Source organism: Scomber japonicus, chromosome 21 (assembly GCF_027409825.1).
Source record: "Scomber japonicus isolate fScoJap1 chromosome 21, fScoJap1.pri, whole genome shotgun sequence".
Classification (NCBI taxonomy): domain Eukaryota; kingdom Metazoa; phylum Chordata; class Actinopteri; order Scombriformes; family Scombridae; genus Scomber; species Scomber japonicus.
In genome coordinates, this window is record NC_070598.1 from 20135990 (window position 1) to 20154721 (window position 18732).

Consider the following 18732-nt stretch of genomic DNA (forward strand, 5'->3'; position numbering starts at 1 on the left):
AATCCAAACATTACGCAAGTTTTGAAGATCAGAAGGCAAAGACGTGTCAGGTGAATTGTGACACGACCTGCAGTGTGGTGATTGCTGTTGGAAACATTCTTAGTGCCTGCTCTGACATGTGTGCGCGCTCGCAGTGTCAGTCCAGTGGTGCGCTCTCGCTGGAGAAGCGTAGTGTTGGGAAGTTTCTGTAAGTGAGTCAACACGGCACAGGGAGGACGCCACCCAGCCCTGCCGCTGGATCCAATGCTGGGCTTCTGTCTTCTCCTCCTAGGACGCAGGACACAAAGACAACTTCACTCCGATTTCTACGCAGCAGCTGGGGATTTATTCGTTTTTCACCTTCGCTCGCCGGGGATGGTTATTGTCGCTTTGACGCGGCTTTTTCCTCTTTGGAATTAACGCAGCGGAGGAGAAATGAAAGTGACGGTGTGTTTCGGGAGGACCCGGGTGGTCGTTCCGTGTGGAGATGGGAATATAAAAGTCCACAGTCTTGTGGAGAAAGCTGCCATGAGGTATAAGAAGGCGATCGCAAAGGTGAGTCTCTCTGCTCCGGTGTGCTTTTATAACGATTCCCTCCCGAGAGTGCGGAGCTGCACGCTGCGCCCACACTGGATCCTCAACATGGCGCTTTCATCGGGCTGAGAAAGAGGGAGAGAGTGGGTAGAAGAGATAGAAGAGAGCCGGTGGCTGACCCAGTGAAGACCCCCAGGGGCCCTTTGGTGGGAAGTGTGGGGAAGTCCACTTAAGGGAAACTTTCCATTGTTATTTCAAAAGAATGGCTACAGAGGGATTGTTTAGATCGCGGTTTATAAAGTTGTGTCTCTGCGTTGAAGTAGGTTAAGTGGGGTTTGATGTGGATCTGTTTGGTTGTCCAAGAAAAAGTTGGGAAAACCCTGGTGTCAGTGGCGGTTTTTGCTATGGGCAAAGTGGGCAACCGCCCAGGGCGCAATCTACTTGTGGGCGCACGAGCGCTCTCAAAAAAAAAAAAAAAAAAAAAAAATCGCCAGTTTTCTAGACTAATACGCTCATTTCCACATCAAGTTTGTGCAGTGGGCGATGAGGCGCCCCTACTATCATGTCAACTTTCTGCTGAGAGTCATATATACAGGCTGTGTGTGTCAGAAGAAAAGGCAAAGGGGAGGGGGCGGGGGATCAACTTGCGACTGCAGAGGCTGTGAGCAGGTTGTGAGTGAGTCTCAGGGGCCATCCACACGGAGACGCTTTTTGGTTTAAACGCAGATGTTTTGCATCGTTTTGGCCGATCGTCCAAACGAATACTGTAAGCATTTACAGCGTATTGCCTGAAAACGAAGCTTTCTGAAACCTGGTCCCAGGGTAAAAAAATCGCAAACGCAGCCCTTGAGTGTTCGTGTGGATGGTGAAGACGCATAGCCTACCTGCGTTTCGATCATGTCATCGCCACACCCCTCGAGCTTAGCCTTCCACTGTGATAACATACAGTCAACAGATACAGCCTCAGCCATGGATGTACATCCAAGGCTTTAACTTGTCTTAACTTCTCTTATACAGTCTATGGGCTTTAATAGGCTACCCTCATTCTCAGAGGAAAAGCAAGGGGGGGTAGACTGACCTGTGATAATTATGATCCCAGGCCACACAACACAAACTGCTGCTTCCAAATAAATAGTAATACATTTATAAAATTAATACATACCCGCTATAGCTACATGTAAGTTATTGGATTATGTGAAAATGCAATAAATAAATAACTTTACACCTCCACGTTCATGTGGTCAAGCACTCCCTGATAGCGATCTAATCACCCACAAAACATTTTAATGCCAGTTGTAAAAAGGGTGAAAGTCTGTCAGATTACGTTAATTATTAGTATTTTTAATTTATTTATTTTGTTTTATTCATTTGTATGATGACGGATGTGTGTAATTTACTTTGGTGTTTACATACTATATTTCATTTATTTATCTTATTTTTTGTGTTATGAAGGATTTGTGGGGAGGGGCGCCGATAGTCGGTCCGCCCAGGGCGCAAGACTAGCCAGGACCGCCTCTGCCTGGTGTGAGGACTATTAATGGTTCCCAGTCAATAACTGTAGTGGCGGAAAAGTGCACGAGAGTGTGCAGAGTTCACCTAGGGAGAGTGTGGAGCAGTGAGGGTGATAAAGGAAATAACCCGCGGTGTGTGTGTGTGTGTGAGAGAGAGAGAGAGTGTGTATGTGTGTCTCATACCTGCAGTGTAAAATTGCAGTAAAACGTGTGCAACATAACAAAACAATGAAAATACAATTTAAAACATAGAAAACTGTCCATGGCACACATATTATCAATCCTAGTAGGAATTTTAGTTACACCTGAGGTACAAGTGCCATTCACTGTTCTCTAAATGAACTGTTTATCACATGTAGTCTGGATTCATGTCTGTACAACACACCACAGTTAATCTGTTTTATGGAATAAGTGGTAATATTCCAAAGGGTTTTTCCCCTGTTTTTTGAGAAACCCGGCTTTGCACTCACTGCCTTTTCAATTACATGCTTGTAAAAAACAGTTGATAGAAATTTCATCTATGAAGGGATGGAACGCATGACTGTGTGAAACCCTTCTGCCAAATTGGAATGAGGACACTGATTGCTTTTCCCTTTGTGGGTTTCGAGTGGCTGCGCTTTAAAGCCCAATAACTGACTAATGAATGAATGAAAGTTTGGTACACATTCTTAGTGACAGCACTTTCTCCTGTTTGACAGTGGGTGGTATTATCATTGGAGTCACGTTAATGCTGAAGATCTTCTTCATTGGCTCTGGATACCTTCATGAATCCAAGCTGTTTTTTTTCCAAGTATTTTCTTTTCAGAGTTTAAGCTTTGGAGAGCCTTTCATCCTCTCTGTTTTAGAGAGATGAAATTCCAGTAATCTTTTGAAAGGTTTCAGAAAGATCCAGGGTGAGGGTGAGATGTAAAATTTGATCTAACAAAATCCGTTTTCCCTTTCAGTTGCATTCACAGATATGCAGTGCTTAACTTCACACCTGTATGTTCAGCAACGTAGACAGACACTGATAAAATACTCTGAAAAGGATGAATATTTATTATCATAGCTCAGTAGTAGATGTTGTCACTGAAGGCAAACAGTGACAAAGTAAGTCAACATTAACACTCATTCTTGAAAAGCACTTCCTCCTTAGGCACACACCAGCAATGACACACACACATTGACTCCTCTGTTTACTAGTGCTTGATGGTTTTCCACAGTTCAGCAGAATGAAGGCGACTGGCCCATTGATCCATGCAGAAGTACTGTAAATGTAGAAGCGTAGGCTTCCCCTCTGGAGAACACTTTGGCTTTGAGTCAACACTAACTACTGTATCACAGGCCACCCAAGACCTTTGGACTACCGGAAGATGTAATCAGATATACAGTTGGACACTTGAGTTTTATAATATCCCTGCACCTGACAGCAGCAAAGTACTGCTTTAACCCTTAACTCCTGGGTGAAAAAGTTGCTTTTTATTTACTCTTACTGGAAGGCGAGAGAGAAGTATGACATGTAACAAAGAACCACATGTACGTAGTACTTGTCTTAACCATAGCCCACCAGGACACTGCAACAAATATGAAAAGACCTGACACAAAACTGGATCCAAAGGTATGCAGACTCTGTATCATGCAATATGTATTTAAACACTCAAATCAGAATTTGTAACTGTTGCTATAAAAAAAACAACATAAATCATACATAATTCATCTGACAAAGTCAACTTGGATGATGCAGATTTAGGAGGAAGAGGAAAGTAAAAAGTGAAAGTGAAAAAGGCACTTCAAACTCTAAAGACACATTATGTAAGGGATAAGAGTTGAAAATGCTACAGAAGAGTGGAGGTACATCACTGACAGTTCATATATAGAATATGGGAGACATGCTAGACAAGTTAAAACAAGACTAAGAGTCTACCGCTACGCTTGGCTGTACTTTAGTATAGTTTTACTCTGAGGTACTTTGAGGTCAGTATGCTCACATGCTCATAATCACGATGCTGGCATTTGATCATAAACTTCACGTATTGGACACATAAAAAACAATCACCTGTTAATGGCACTAGATGAAAAGTCAGGGGTTCACTGTCAATCAGTCCAGGAGTTGGAGTTGGTGGACTGATTCACCATCATTTCCATCCCTAATACTGTGCTGGTAGCCAAGAATCAGATGCAATTAAGATCCAAAGGCCTTGCAGTGTGAATGCATCCCTATGTGCTCTCTCTATGGGAAGCACTTCTTTTCTCATCACTTCAACAGCTACTTCATGTCCGCCTCTTCTCTACCATCCTCCTCAGTACTTACAGCTGATCCTCCTTCCGCCTACCTTCCATCTTGAATGTTTTATCTACCTCTTTAATACACATGACCTGCCTTGGATTGCTTAGATATTTGTTGGATGTATTGTTATGGCAATGCTGAGCTCTTACCTGCCTGTAATGTCAGTGATCTGTGAAATTAGACATATTCTCCTGTCTCTGTTGAGGCTTTGAATTAGCTGTAACGGTGATGCAGAATAATCAGACAGAGTCACAAGCTGGTGCTGGCGTACATGATCTTCTCTGGGGACTCTTGAGGGCTTTGTCACAGTCTCTGTGGGACCAGGAAGTATACATCAATCACCCACTCAAGCGCCATTAACCTCAGAGTCAATCTGGTTAACAGTATGCACAGTCATGAAGGATTAATGCTAACTGGCTTTTTGCGCTTCTCATCCTGCCTTCTTGTTTTCAGAGCTGTTGTTTTTTGCACTTGGCCAGTCACATAATAACTGAGTACTAACCACATTTTTAGTCATGTAAGCAGGAGGAATATTTTGTGGGCTTTCCCGTTGGCATACAAAACACCACGTGGACGTGACTGGGAGGCTCAGGTCTTTGCTCATCTTGTTTCAGTCTGGTTTCACTCACATCTGGTGCACTGTCATAGATATATAACAACAGAATACTCAAGCACTCAATCACTAAAACCGTAATTTGTGGCTCCAACCCTTTGAAGAGATGCATCCCAAGAACCCATTTGACTCCTACTTTCCCACAGAAAGCTAAATGTAGGATAAAGCTTAACATAATTGCCCTTTTCCTCCTAAAATTCCACAAATTCAGACTTGCAGACAAGTCACAACATACCTTAGTTGTTGAAATACACAAATGCAGAGTAATCCTAGGGAACAATACAGTTAAAGCCCCACATTTCCATATTACCCCTTGTTTGGTTATACAGTATCAGTGGCATATAATGAGTATGTGTCCTCTGGTTCCTGAATGTCTGAAGGCCATGAACTCAATGATTTATCTATTTTTATACATACAGACTGCATGGGACATCAATCACAAAATGGTAAATGGTTTGTTGACATAACGGTGACATGTCCATAGCAGAAAATGATGAAAATTGCTGTTAAATTCAGTCTTGGAACAGAATGATATAAACAGTGGTATTACTGGGAACAGGTATAGGACCATCTAATTTGAGACTGTACACTATTGTCTGTCATTACCACTTAAAATAGCAGCTCTACACACTGATTGGGAACATTTCTTAGGAATATTTAGTCTCTAGTACTGTTGCTGTCGCTGTGTCGCTCCTTTGCACTGCTCCAAACTGCAAGTTTTCTACAAATAACACCATAAAATTTGTTAAGATGAAATCCCCTACTTTCATTGTGATTGATAATATACCTTAACATTTTTGGGAATGGTCCTATGCTTTTTGTTTTTTTGCTGAGATTTAGATGAGAACATCAATACCACTCTCATATCTGTTTAGTATTGTAAAACAGCCAGCTGGTAGCTTACTTTAGCGTTAGGACTGGTGGCAATGTCATTTTCTGTACTCAGCTTTTTGTATGAACACAAAAAAGTTACAATGTGTTAATTATTGAGCTGTCGAGGAGTTAATTGAGTTATTTTTTTATCAGTTTTGTGCAGAGACAAGACTAGCTTCCAGTCTTAATGCTAGCTAATTATCTTCTTGCTCTAACTTCTAAGAAAGCAAAAAAAACACATTTCCTAAAATGTCAAACTTTGAAACATCTTTTAAGAGCAAATTCAATGTGCCAGTTAAATGTGTTTATTTCAAAGTATACCATGATGACGTCTTATAACAGATTTCTACGCTAGACCAAGACACTCTTGGGTGCTTTGGTTTATTTTCTCACCCTCTGCTTCCCCCAAAAGAGGCCACACATGTTCTTATTAATGGTGGGACATAAATCCTGTCGAATACCACTGAACCATGGTTTTGTTTTCATCGTGATGTTTTTTTCTCTTAATTAGTATCAAAGAAGTGTAATTTCATCCACTGTGAAATGTTGTAAACCATGTTAATGGAGCCATGGATATTGTTCCATATAATACTGGATAAAGTAACATGTTTATTTCACTTAGAAGAACCAGATGGCAGAATTACACGCAGGGACAGAACTGATTCATTGGTCCAGAAAAATGGACAACTAATAATCATAGGATAATCTGCCGTACAATTCATTGGACCCATGCACATGTACAAAGTCACACAGTCAGCTGCCTACTGGTGACCCCTGTCTTAGGGCCACCAGTCTCTCTGGCTCCTTGTCAGTTTAAAGCAAATTGACAGTTGAGTAACTTTAACTTATACCTCATGAGAGCCAAACACACAGAGGGGTAAAGCTGCTCCCCTCAGCACAGTTGGAGAACTCAAGATAGTTGCTTTCCTGCCGCAGGACAAAGTTTGAAACCCTAGTATCTGTTTGTGAGACAATGTTTAGATGTTGATTTGTGGGGAAAGTGGATGACAAAAAGGCCTTCAAATCATATGTTGGATACATTTGCTTCTGTTGTAGAAACCAGCCTATAGACATTTTCATAGCAAGAACAGGCAATGTTACTAAGAAAGTTTTCTAAATCCATATCTTGTTGTTGGCCTAAATAAGAGCGGCACATTGAAAGGGGAGTTGTGAAGTGTTGTCTTGGCATGTACTGACATTTCTTAGGTGATCTTAGGCAAAGATTCTCTATCACTACTGGGAAAAAAGTGATAAAAACATGGAGAAGGGTTGAATTTGTTCTCTGTTCTACTCAAGGCACAACTAGAGGTTTTAATGGTCATCTACTCTCAGGTAAGGATCTAACACGAGTCTCATGCCAGTACAGCTGTACAGAAATACACCGCGAAGAGAAAGTGGGAACTGCCGCAGGAAGGGTTGTCAGAGATCATTAGCTCACTACACTCAGCGGCTCAGTGGTTATGTAATAGAGAGGGCTGCTGTATGTGCATAGGAATATTACAGAAGTGGAAGATAATTGAGGAGATTATCATGTCCGTGGACTGTACAAGGCTGAGCTCTATAGGTCCTGTAGGATGATAGGACGCTGTGTGATTGATGGTAACTGAGTAGGATTGGGGCTATGGTTCAACTGTTGTCAAGTGGCAGTGATTTTCAAGTTAATTTCTACCACCACAGGGAGCAAAGCAGGGGTAGAATAAGAGAAGTGTGGACTCAATAACCTCTTCTCCTTGTTGTGTTCCCCTCTGACTTCAGTTCATTCTTAATTTGCTTTACATCTCTTTTTGTATTTGGATCACTCGTCTCTTTTATCCTTTCCTCTCCAGCTGGCTGACAAAGTGTTGTCTTCCAGTTGACTGAGCATTGTCCTTGCTTTCGTGCTAACTCCTTCCAGGGGAATTGTTGCCCACCGGTTTTTGAGTAAAACATCACACACCCGCTGCTCCAAAAGTCACGAGTTGCAGTTTGCCCAAGCATCCAGAAAAGATGTTCAGTACCCCGGCCTGCACTGCACTCCTTCACCATCTGTTTACTGAGATTTAAGACTTTGATTTACTTCAGCTTCTCTGCAGCTCTTTACTTAAAATCATGTCACAGTATATTTTGAAAGCACACCAGGTGCTTTATGCAATGTCAAAAATCTGCAGCAATAAGAGAGCACGCAGCAGTGTAGGGCAAAAGGGCTGTAATTTCACACTGAGATAACAGTATGTTTAGTTGTATAGTGCAGATGCAGAAGCAGCACTTAAATACTAGCTTTAAAGACAGTTGGAAGACCTCAAAGAAATGACTGCAGGGTAAGTTTAGTTAGGTCAGTGTACAAACATACAGTGCAGTCCATAAGTTGTCGCACTGTGATGCATTGTTTGCAGCTTTGGCTCTTTATTTCAGCAAGTCAGGCACAGTGACTATGAAGTATTGACTGTCAATTTTTAGGGTGTTTGAATGTATTAATCCCTATTGGGTGAACAATGCAAGACTTTTATAAATAGACCCATTATACATTTATACCTGGATTATCATGGTTTGATGTTTTGTGACTCATTATTGTTTTAACTGGTAAAGTCAGTCACATGATGTGGCACAACCCCAAAACAAGTAAGAAGTGATGTTGGCTGTGGTACAGGCCTGACAGAATATCACCAGCACCTGCTGATATCTGTGGGTCATAGACTTATTGATTGTATTTCATTTTATCCAAAAAAATCTGTTTAATACAAATACAGAAGACTACGGTTAGAATTTTGGGGTGGAGTACAGGAAGTTTTACATTATTGTTCACTGAAAGTTACAACTTTAATGTCATAGTTCTTGCTTTATTTAAAAACTAATTAGTGCAGTAGAGAGCCAAAACAAAACAAAAAACTGTCAATATCGAAATACATATAAAAGAACGAAATGGTTTGAAAGTCTACAACAGGAGCACAATTGATTAATTTTATCACCATTCAACTCAAGAGATCTACAGTAACTGGAAATTGGCCACCTCTGGCAGAAACATAGTGTGCATGCTCTGCCCATGGAGCATACGCATTATGCATTCATCTGGCCAGTATGAGAATGCCAAACCCAACACCGGATTAAAAACCCTTGTATACTGTGAAATACAGAGAGATTCACCTAGTGGTCATGGCCTCAATCAGCATTATGTGAACTCGTTTGGCAAGGGCCTGAGGACATTCTTTTAAATGTAAAAGTTTTGCACTGCAGGTTTAAGGACTGCACTGTTAGCACTATAGACTGTGGTCTACATTTGTGTGGCCAGGCATTTGAGTCAGTGTCAAAGAGAAATTGAGACTACTGCTTAACAACCTGTCTGGCTGTCTGGCTTAATGGCTGTCTGGCCAGTTTTTCGTTCTCATGTGAATGGCACCAAGGACAATGATCATACACTGAGTCTCTTATCTTTCCCAAACAGTGTATCTCTTCAGGGTCGATGACTTAGGGCTTCTCCACTGGCTTTAATGCCACTCAGATATACATACAGGTGCTGATATATGGTATGCACATGGTAGGGAGGACACACACATGCATGCACACAAAGACTGACTCTGCAGATACAAAACTCCAGTCATTTTGAATTCAAAGCATAGAGCTTGAGTGCTGCATACAAAAGTGGAAGAATTTCTGGCAGTAGTTGCTAAACACAGCAATGCAAGCAGGCTGCATGCCATCATGGTAACTGCCAAAGTCTGAATATGCCATTGCCATGCCAAACCATTGCATGACTGGTGTTTTCCGGCTACATATATTCTATGTTGAGGCATTCAGGGTCAGGGACAGTTTCTGTTGTCACTGCTGATGTGGTACAGGTCTTTTGGTTTTCTTTCTGGTGTCGTTGTCCACTGGCCCTCAAGCTAAATGACGGAAATTCCTTTTATTGTCAAATCATTAACAGATTTAGCAGGCATTGATACAGTGTAGCACATATTGAATTTCTAGGTGTGCTCCATTCAGTCATAGCTCAGTGTGACTAAATGGACATATCAAACATGAGTTCTTGATAGCTGCCAGCTTGTGTTTTCCTATCCCAGCCACAGCTTTGTGATGGTGGGGACTCCGTTTTGTTATCTTAACCCACTGGTTCAGATAATCCAGCTAATCATTAGCCTGAACCGTTAGAAGCAGGACAATAGAGCCAATGCACTACACATGAACTCACATAACTTTGTGTTAAAAGGCTACTCTTTATAGCTTCTGGAATGCTTGAAATAGTATTGCAGTCCATGTTAATTCAAGATGGTGAATACCTGTTGTGCCAAAAAAGTAGAAGCAGATATCACCAAAAACTATTTGTCTTTTTGACAGTTTGAAGTGCCCTCTTAGTATTATGAGGCACATTTACACTAGATTTAACCATCCTGACAAATGAAAGGAAATTCAAATCAGAGGTTTGTTTGAAACTAATGGTTGGCACGGACTATCTGACAGCATGGACATAGATTCAATTTTAACCATCCAATGACCTGACACACTGGCGTGATGCTTGGGAAACATTTAACAGTTACAATTTAACATCTGCACCATCTTGAATCCATCCTTTGACATGTGGCAGGTGTCAATGATGAGGAGAGGCAATCTGGGATGAATTGCTAATATTTTTGGTTGTGTTTTGTTGCAGATTTGAAGTCAGTAATGTGCGTGAGTTCTCCAGGATCGTCATCAGTGAATCAGAAGCTTCGTTTTCCTAATCTTGCATGTTTGATATTAAATGGCAGGTGCTTGCTAACGTCAGTTTTTTGTATGTAGATGTACTTCTTAAAACACTGACCCCGACGTGCTTATGGCCTTAAAACAACACAGTTTGGTATGATTTCTTAACTAGACTGCTTTTGATGGTATTGAGATCTTTGAATGTCAAAGGATAGATGTGTACTGTAAAGTTTTGACCCTGACGTGATTTGAACACGCAACCTTCTGATCTGGAGTCAGACGCGCTACCGTTGCGCCACAAGGTCTCCACAGCACCTGCATTTTACTTCCATATGCAACATTTCCTGAAGTCTGTCCCACAAAATTAGGAGGTATTAATAACAATATGAATTGAGATCTGATCAGTGTCCTCTTCATAGGTGGAATGGTATAGGAATTTTTGCCAGGTAACTGAGCTTAATGATGCACTTATGGAAGACAGGCCTTTGAACAACACAGCTAAATATGATTTCTTAACTAGAATTTGCTTTTAATGGTATTGAGATCTTTGAATGTTAAATGACAGATGTGTATGTTAAAGCTCTGACCCCGACGTGATTTGAACACGCAACCTTCTGATCTGGAGTCAGACGCGCTACCGTTGCGCCACGAGGTCTCCACAACACCTGCATTCTATTTCCATATCCAACCTTTCCTGAAGTCTGTCCCACGAAATCAGGAGGTATAAATAACAATACAAATTGAGATCTGTTCTGGAAGGAAGAAACTTTTTGCCAGATAATTGAGCTTAATGATGCACTTATGGAAGACAGGCCTTTGAACAACACAGCAAAGTATGATTTCTTAACTAGAATTTGCTTTTAGTGGTATTGAAATCTTTGAATGTCAAAGGACAGATGTGCATTTTAAAGCTTTGACCTCGACGTGATTTGAACACGCAACCTTCTGATCTGGAGTCAGACGCGCTACCGTTGCGCCACGAGGTCTCCATAACACCTGCATTCTACTTCCATATCCAACCTTTCCTGAAGTCTGTCCCATAACATCAGGAGGTATTAATAACAATACAAATTGAGATCTGTTCTGATAAGTGTCCTGTCAATGGATGGAAGAGTATAGGAAGTTTTTGCCAGGAAGACAGGCCTTTGAACAACACAGCTAGATTTGATTTGTTAACTAGAATTTGCTTTTAATCGTATGGAAAACTTTGGAATGTGAATGGACAGATGTTCGTCTTAAATCTATGACCCCGACGTGATTTGAGCATGCAACCTTCTGATCTGGAGTCAGACGCGCTACCATTGCGCCACGAGGTCTCCACAGCACCTGCATTCTACTTCAATTTCCAACCTTTCTTGAAGTCTGTCTCATAAAATTAGGAGGTATTAATAACAATACAAATCTAGACCTGTTCTGATAACTGTTCTGGGGTCCGTTCCATAAAGCAGGCTCAGAAAAGCGGCACTTATTGTCAAACACCTGACTTGAGTGAACAAATGAGATCAGACTAAAGCGGTTCCATAAAGGTCGATCCACGTTCATGCAATCAAACTAATTCAAGACAGGCTTGACTATTCAGACTAATTGCATGTGCACGCCATTCACATGCAGCCAATGACGTCGAACACAGATCAAACAGATTCACAATGACAAAATACACCACAAAAGAGCCACAGAGCATGAACAGTCTCAAGCACACACTTCTGCTGGAGACATATGAAGAATTTAAACATATGATCACAAAAAAACAATACATTAAAATCCAAGAGAAAGGCTGGCAGGAAATTGCTGATCGACTGAATCGGTCTGATCTGTCTCTGAAGGTGCGATCTTGTTGCAGTGTCCTGTGTACTATGACAGCTCTGTCATGTACAAGCTCCTCAATCAAGGGACACGCCTTGACCAACAGACCAACAATTCATGGCTTGAGGTTGTTATATAGACTGGACCTTATTCAATTAAAAGAAAAAGGGAAACGCCTAGACATGCATCCACTAAACACGTCCTAGTTCACTTTTTAGACATTATTTTAAATGTCCTAATCAATAGCCAATACCTTTAAAACAGCGCTTCCTACCAGTTAAAGACATATGGATTTAAATATTACATCTCCTGTCCAAATATTTTTGCAGTTGTTCAATATTTATGAGGCTATTATTCTGTCAGGCCTCAATGTTCAATATTATGAACACATACGCACAGACATAAATACATACATATAATTAAGTTGACTATGTACTCGACTATATAGGGCTATGTATGAATGTCTATATATGAGTATTAAGTTGACTATATATATGTGTATATATATTTATATGATTAGTCAACTTTATGTGAACTTTTCTTCTTAAATTATGGTGATTAATGAAGCCATATAATATGTTAAATCATCTCTTTTCTCTCAGGATAAGCAGCAACTCAGGCTAAACCTGACAATTAGCCTGGTCCGAACCAGGTTAGTTTGGCAGCATAAGTTGCTGTGGTAACTGAGATTGAGGAACCGAAATGAGTCAGACTAATGAAATAAACCTGGCTTATTTGGTCATTCTGCTTTATGGAACAACACGGCTGGGTATGATTTCTGAATTAGAATTTGCTTTTAATGGTCAAAGGATAGATGTGTATGTTAAAGCTTTGACCCTGACGTGATTTGAACACGCAACCTTCTGATCTGGAGTCAGACGCGCTACCGTTGCGCCACAAGGTCTCCACAGCACCTGCATTCTACTTCCATATCCAACTTTTCCTGAAGTCTGTCCCACAAAATCAGGAGGTATTAATAACAATACAAATCGAGATCTGTTCTGATAAGTGTCCTGTTCATGGATGGAATGGTATAGGAATTTTTTGCCAGATAACTGAGCTTAATGATACACTTACGGAAGGCAGGCCTTTGAACAACACAGCTAGGTATAGTAATTAACTACATTGCTTTTGATGGTTTTGAGATTTTTGAATGTCAAAGGCTTTCCTGTGTGTATCTTAAAGCTTTGACCTCGACATGATTTGAAAATGCAACCTTCTGATCTGGAGTCAGACGCACTACCATTGCACCACGACGTCTCCACAGCACTTACTGTCTACGTTTATATCCAACCTTTCCTGAAGTCTGTCCCACAAAATCAGGAGGTATTAATAACAATACAAATTGAGATCTGTTCTGATAAGTGTCCTGTTCATGGATGGAATGGTATAGGATATTTTTGCCAGATAACTGAGCTTAATGATGTGCTTATGGCCTTCAAACAACACAGTTTGGTATGATTTCTTAACTAGACTGCTTTTGATGGTATTGAGATTTTTGAATGTCAAAGGATAGACGTGTACTGTAAAGCTTTGACCCTGACGTGATTTGAACACACAACCTTCTGATCTGGAGTCAGACGCGCTACCGTTGCGCCACAAGGTCTCCACAGCACCTAGATTTTACTTCCATATGCAACTTTTCCTGAAGTCTGTCCCACAAAATTAGGAGGTATTAATAACAATATGAATTGAGATCTGATCAGTGTCCTCTTCATAGGTGGAATGGTATAGGAATTTTTGCCAGGTAACTGAGCTTAATGATGCACTTATGGAAGACAGGCCTTTGAACAACACAGCTAAATATGATTTCTTAACTAGAATTTGCTTTTAATGGTATTGAGATCTTTGAATGTTAAACGACAGATGTGTATGTTAAAGCTCTGACCCCTACGTGATTTGAACACGCAACCTTCTGATCTGGAGTCAGACGCGCTACCGTTGCGCCACGAGGTCTCCACAACACCTGCATTTTACTTCCATATGCAACTTTTCCTGAAGTCTGTCACACAAAATTGGGAGGTATTAATAACTGGTATTAATTCTGATAAGTGTCCTGTTCATGGATAGAAGAGTATAGGAGGTTTTTGCCAGGTAACTGAGCTTAATGATGCACTTATGGAAGACAGGTCTTTGAACAACACAGCTAGGTGTAATTTCTTAACCACAATTTCCATAGAGATCTTTGAATGTTAAAGAACAAATTTTTTAATTTTTTACCCTGACATGATTTGAACATGCAGATTTCTGATCTCAAGTCAGACACCCTACCTTTGCACCACAAGGCCTTACATATACTGTTCATAACATCTCTGACCTGCACTCAGGTCTTCACCCATAACAATGACATTCTGTATTGACGCTTTATTTGCACTACAAGGCCATTGTCACAACCCTAATTTTGTGTTTCCCATCTCTTTCCCTTATCACTCCTCCTTACCCCCTAACTCCACCTCTATTTACCTCTAACTCTTCCATTTGTTTTTACAGATTAGCCACCAGCAGATCAGTGGTTTGCTGTGGGAAAGGTTACCATTAAGCTCCTTTCATGTAATTCTGCTGAACTGAAGAGTAGATGGCAGGCAGTGTTTAGGAGTCAGGGAAATGAGCCTTAACACAGCCAACTGAAATGCAGTAGGACATGACGGAATAAATAGTAATCTTTTGTTATATACAACCATCCTGTAGCTTATGGTTCAACAGAAGCTATGATCTTATGTCTGAACCCCTCATTAGATGAGTTATTGTTTCTCTTACCCCTAGTTATTTTCCTCCATCGTATTTTCTGCTGCATTTATGGTGATAATTTGGCTATTTCATCTTTTGCAAGGCAAGTTGATGCAGGGCAGTTGCTTGCTGATGGAGAGTTGAGAACATGTCAATTTGAAAATTTACCCTGTACTGTACACCCTCTCCCTTTTTTGTTGTGGGGGAGGTGCCAGAAATACATCTGCCTAGTGAAAGAAAATATTAGCACAGTGTTCAGCTGGTATTACCATTGGATGGGTTGGAAGATGACATTCATCATAACATATATTTAGATTATTTTAAATGGAATATTTGAGCAAGGTGACAAGGTGTTGAATATTTTTAGTAATGCTGCTAAGATGGAAAAGCACTTTCAAACCTCCCCAGCATGGTCTTAAAGGCTGTTTTGACAGCTTCCACTGTCTACACTCTGCCCATCTTAACATGGAGGCCCCCTTTTCTCTGCTCTTAAAATACACACAGGCATTACTTTTCCATTCAGTAATGGTATGGGCTGCTGTAGCTCCACTTCTTAATTCAGGAGAAGCTCCCCGATCTGGCTGTTTGGAGAGGAAAAGCTTTCCCTCCAGCTTTTATAGATTCCAGTTTTAGTTAGAGGCAGAGCTCCTGCTCTGGAGGCAGAAATAATCACTTTGGTTTACTTGAACTTCAATGGATGCAGTTAAGAAACCTTGGGTTTGTTGGCTGGCAAACAAGAAAAATATGAATAATAATTTTGTTGTGACCACTCACGAACTTGGAAGGTCAGTTAGGGTATCTGATAACTTTTAGCTGTCTGTATTTGTCCAGTTAGCAAAAAAGAATTAGTCTCCTGCTCGCTTAACTTTTTTACCCAAGGCTGTCATGCTGCTTAGCCAGAAAATAGAAAAACTGTTGTCTTTTTGGCTCTGTATATTAACATCTAACTCAAGATGATTTCTGCAGTTGGAGAAGCCTGTCAGTAAAACTGCAGTGTATTTCTGTTTCAGAGCTGCAAGACAATAGTTGATCATTCATATTTTTGACTGCCTGGCTGGCTCACTGGCTGATAAAATGGACTGAAGATTAATCTGACCACAAAGTCGAGAAAGTTGAGTGCTCTCCACTAACAACCTTACAGCTACAGTGTGGGAGACTATACAGTGTGTACATTTGCCTCCCAAGATTTGTATTGCTCAATATGATTACATAGTCAGGGCTAAAAATGGTGTGTGTGTTAGAAAGAGGCAATTATGTGAATTTTGAGGGGTAAATATGTGGATTTGGTCAGTGCAATGATTTGGATAAGACCGATTCAAGTTTCCTTTTGTTTTGTGTACAGGAGCATGCTGGAGTGATTCAAGTTGTTCCACTTGTTTTTCTCATCCCACGTCTCAGTGAGATGACAATTCCTGCCTCCAGCTGGATCCAACTGTGAGCAAGTCGTAGCAAAGGCCAGCTATGTGGTTTGCGGTGTTTCGACATGCAGGCCCCGCCAGAACCTATTGGGTGTGATCCACTGTTTTGTCAACAGCTTATTTCTGCGGCCACGACTGCAGTTACAGAGAGTTCACAAGCATGGGGTGTTTGTCAAAGAATTAAGAACAAGAGCCCTCAACGCCTGCATTTCAGGTTTCAGAGGGGACATATCACATATTCCTTGTGTAAGGGTTATTTTCACATTATATAGGGGTGAGGAGACAAGCCTATCCCTGTTACTGTTCCTATAATACTGCTTCACATTAGATTGGTAAACCTTACATGCTCATTAATGCAGCAGCTTCAACATAACTATTATAAAAGGTAGCCTACACTATATATGAAAAGAAAAGTGAATGGGAACAACCCTAAATTGAGAGTGACTGTAAAAAAAATAAAAAAAATAAAAATGAACTTTAAAATGTTTTCTTGGTCCAAAAGTTTACAATATGCCAGTAAAGCTGCAATATACCTTTTAATGGACCCTTTTATTTTTTACCTTTTCATATTGCAAAATCAGCACAGGTGGAACTAATAACTTTAACAATGTGTCGGTTCCATTTCGCTGTATGGGTAAGCCATGATAGTTAGCCAGCATGCACAATACCACTGAACAACTAAATGGAGTGTAACTAATTACACCTTTACTTTTCCTCCTATGACAGCAATGTGTGCAGTAAAAAAATCCTATAATTGTTTTTGTAGGTATTCAAGGGTGCACAAAAACTTCTAAATGAGCCGACAGCCTGAACACATTATCTCCTCTTAACATTGCTATGGCTAAACTGTTAGCAAACAATTACCTTTTTACACAACTGACAGACTTGAAGCACCGTGTTTACTGTAAGTCATGTTTCTGTTTTCTTCTCCACTAACTACTAAACTACTAAAATATCTATCTCTTAGCACGCTAGGTGTCAGCTTTCTTCACGAGCTAGCAAGCTAACTGCTAACTTTTTTGGTGTCAACTGCTGCCTGTTGCAAGGCAATGAACTAAAGATGCTAAAATGCTACTTTGAGCTAACAGTTACAAAATGAGGTGCTAATGTTTTGTTTCTATCACTATGAATGACTCTTTTTGGCATTATACATATTCAATTAATTAATTGTTGTTAACATTAAAAATACTCATCGGCCGAGATTTAGCTAACTGCAGACTGTTTTGCCCAGGTTGCTATTCCCCACTCTGTTGTAGCAGGTCCCAGGTGTTACTTGGACAAATATGTATCTCATCTCAATTTTCTTTAGTGTTTCTTTTTGCCTGTTTTTGACCTCATTATTACTGGTGTTAGCTTTCCCTGCATAACCCCCTTTTTGTCCTCAGGAGAAAAGGTCAACTCAGTTCGTGTGTTTTTCTTCCTCAGCCCTCACCTTGGCATTGTGGTTTTCATTCTCTCTCAGTATCTGTAATTCAAAATGAATTTATGCAGGTAAAATGTAATATCTCCTAATAGTTATTAGTTGTCTTATACTTTAGTAGGTAGTGCTGGATAAAATACACAATTGTGTCCACACCGTGTGAATTACTGTAATTTGGCCAGTTAATTAAGCTTTAGTAGAAGTTATTTCAACATATTAATGTTATATTTTATCATTTCCTCATGGAAAACTCTTTCTGCTTTCTCCTTCTATGGAGTTTCTTTCACACAGCAATACCTTTGCTGGGATTCAGAGCCTTACACAGAAGCACTTAAGCCAGGCAGATGTTTGCAAAAACAGCTTGAGCAATTACCCTCCAGTAGAAGTCTTTGTACAGACTAGGTGAGAAAAGCAATTACAGTGATGATTAGAATGATGATTTCATAGCTCATTGATTTACATTATTTATTTTGTCCATTTATTAAGAACTGGAGTAATTTGATTAAGCCAAGTAAGATTTAGAAAAAGGTTCATATGCAACATCAAAGCTGTCCAGCGGCTTTGTCTGTCATTGGCTTTTGATCCCACTAATGCACTCTGGGTCTCTGAACCCTCGAGCACTATGCATGCACAGACTCCATGTTTCACTTGAGTAAAGTAAATAAACATGGTTGTATATAGTCAGTGGCTGCACTAAGCTTTATTCAACCAACATCTTGATCTCATATTAGTAGATGAACTACAATTATACTGAACCTAATCAGTAATTGTATAATTTAGCATTTATGTGGCATAATTGTTCTTCTGTATCACTTCCCAGTGGTGATCTGAGCATAGAAATTATAGGCTACATCATGACCTCATGCTTTCACTTATAAGGCATCATTGATCCATATTTTCTGACTTGAAACAGTAAGCGAAAGAGGTAAAATATC

The 18732-nt window shown here is 40.3% G+C and overlaps 1 protein-coding gene and 7 non-coding genes across 9 annotated transcripts in view; 1 reads left to right on the forward strand and 7 right to left on the reverse strand.

The window, feature by feature from the left end:
- The first annotated feature begins 227 nt into the window (after positions 1–227).
- Positions 228–18732, forward strand: part of LOC128382231 (partitioning defective 3 homolog) — a 349665-nt gene continuing 331160 nt past the window's right edge. For both annotated transcript variants that reach the window (XM_053342215.1, XM_053342216.1), the window contains exon 1: positions 228–534. In XM_053342215.1, the coding sequence (XP_053198190.1) occupies positions 415–534 (120 nt within the window). In that variant the 5' untranslated portion in view covers positions 228–414. The remainder of the gene's footprint in view (positions 535–18732) is intronic.
- trnaw-cca (transfer RNA tryptophan (anticodon CCA)) lies at positions 10663–10734 on the reverse strand. Its single transcript has one exon. It is a non-coding gene; the product is annotated as a tRNA-Trp (tRNA).
- On the reverse strand, positions 11013–11084 carry trnaw-cca (transfer RNA tryptophan (anticodon CCA)). The gene has a single exon. It is a non-coding gene; the product is annotated as a tRNA-Trp (tRNA).
- Positions 11344–11415, reverse strand: trnaw-cca (transfer RNA tryptophan (anticodon CCA)). The gene has a single exon. It is a non-coding gene; the product is annotated as a tRNA-Trp (tRNA).
- On the reverse strand, positions 11674–11745 carry trnaw-cca (transfer RNA tryptophan (anticodon CCA)). The gene has a single exon. It is a non-coding gene; the product is annotated as a tRNA-Trp (tRNA).
- trnaw-cca (transfer RNA tryptophan (anticodon CCA)) lies at positions 13065–13136 on the reverse strand. The gene has a single exon. It is a non-coding gene; the product is annotated as a tRNA-Trp (tRNA).
- On the reverse strand, positions 13767–13838 carry trnaw-cca (transfer RNA tryptophan (anticodon CCA)). Its single transcript has one exon. It is a non-coding gene; the product is annotated as a tRNA-Trp (tRNA).
- trnaw-cca (transfer RNA tryptophan (anticodon CCA)) lies at positions 14117–14188 on the reverse strand. The gene has a single exon. It is a non-coding gene; the product is annotated as a tRNA-Trp (tRNA).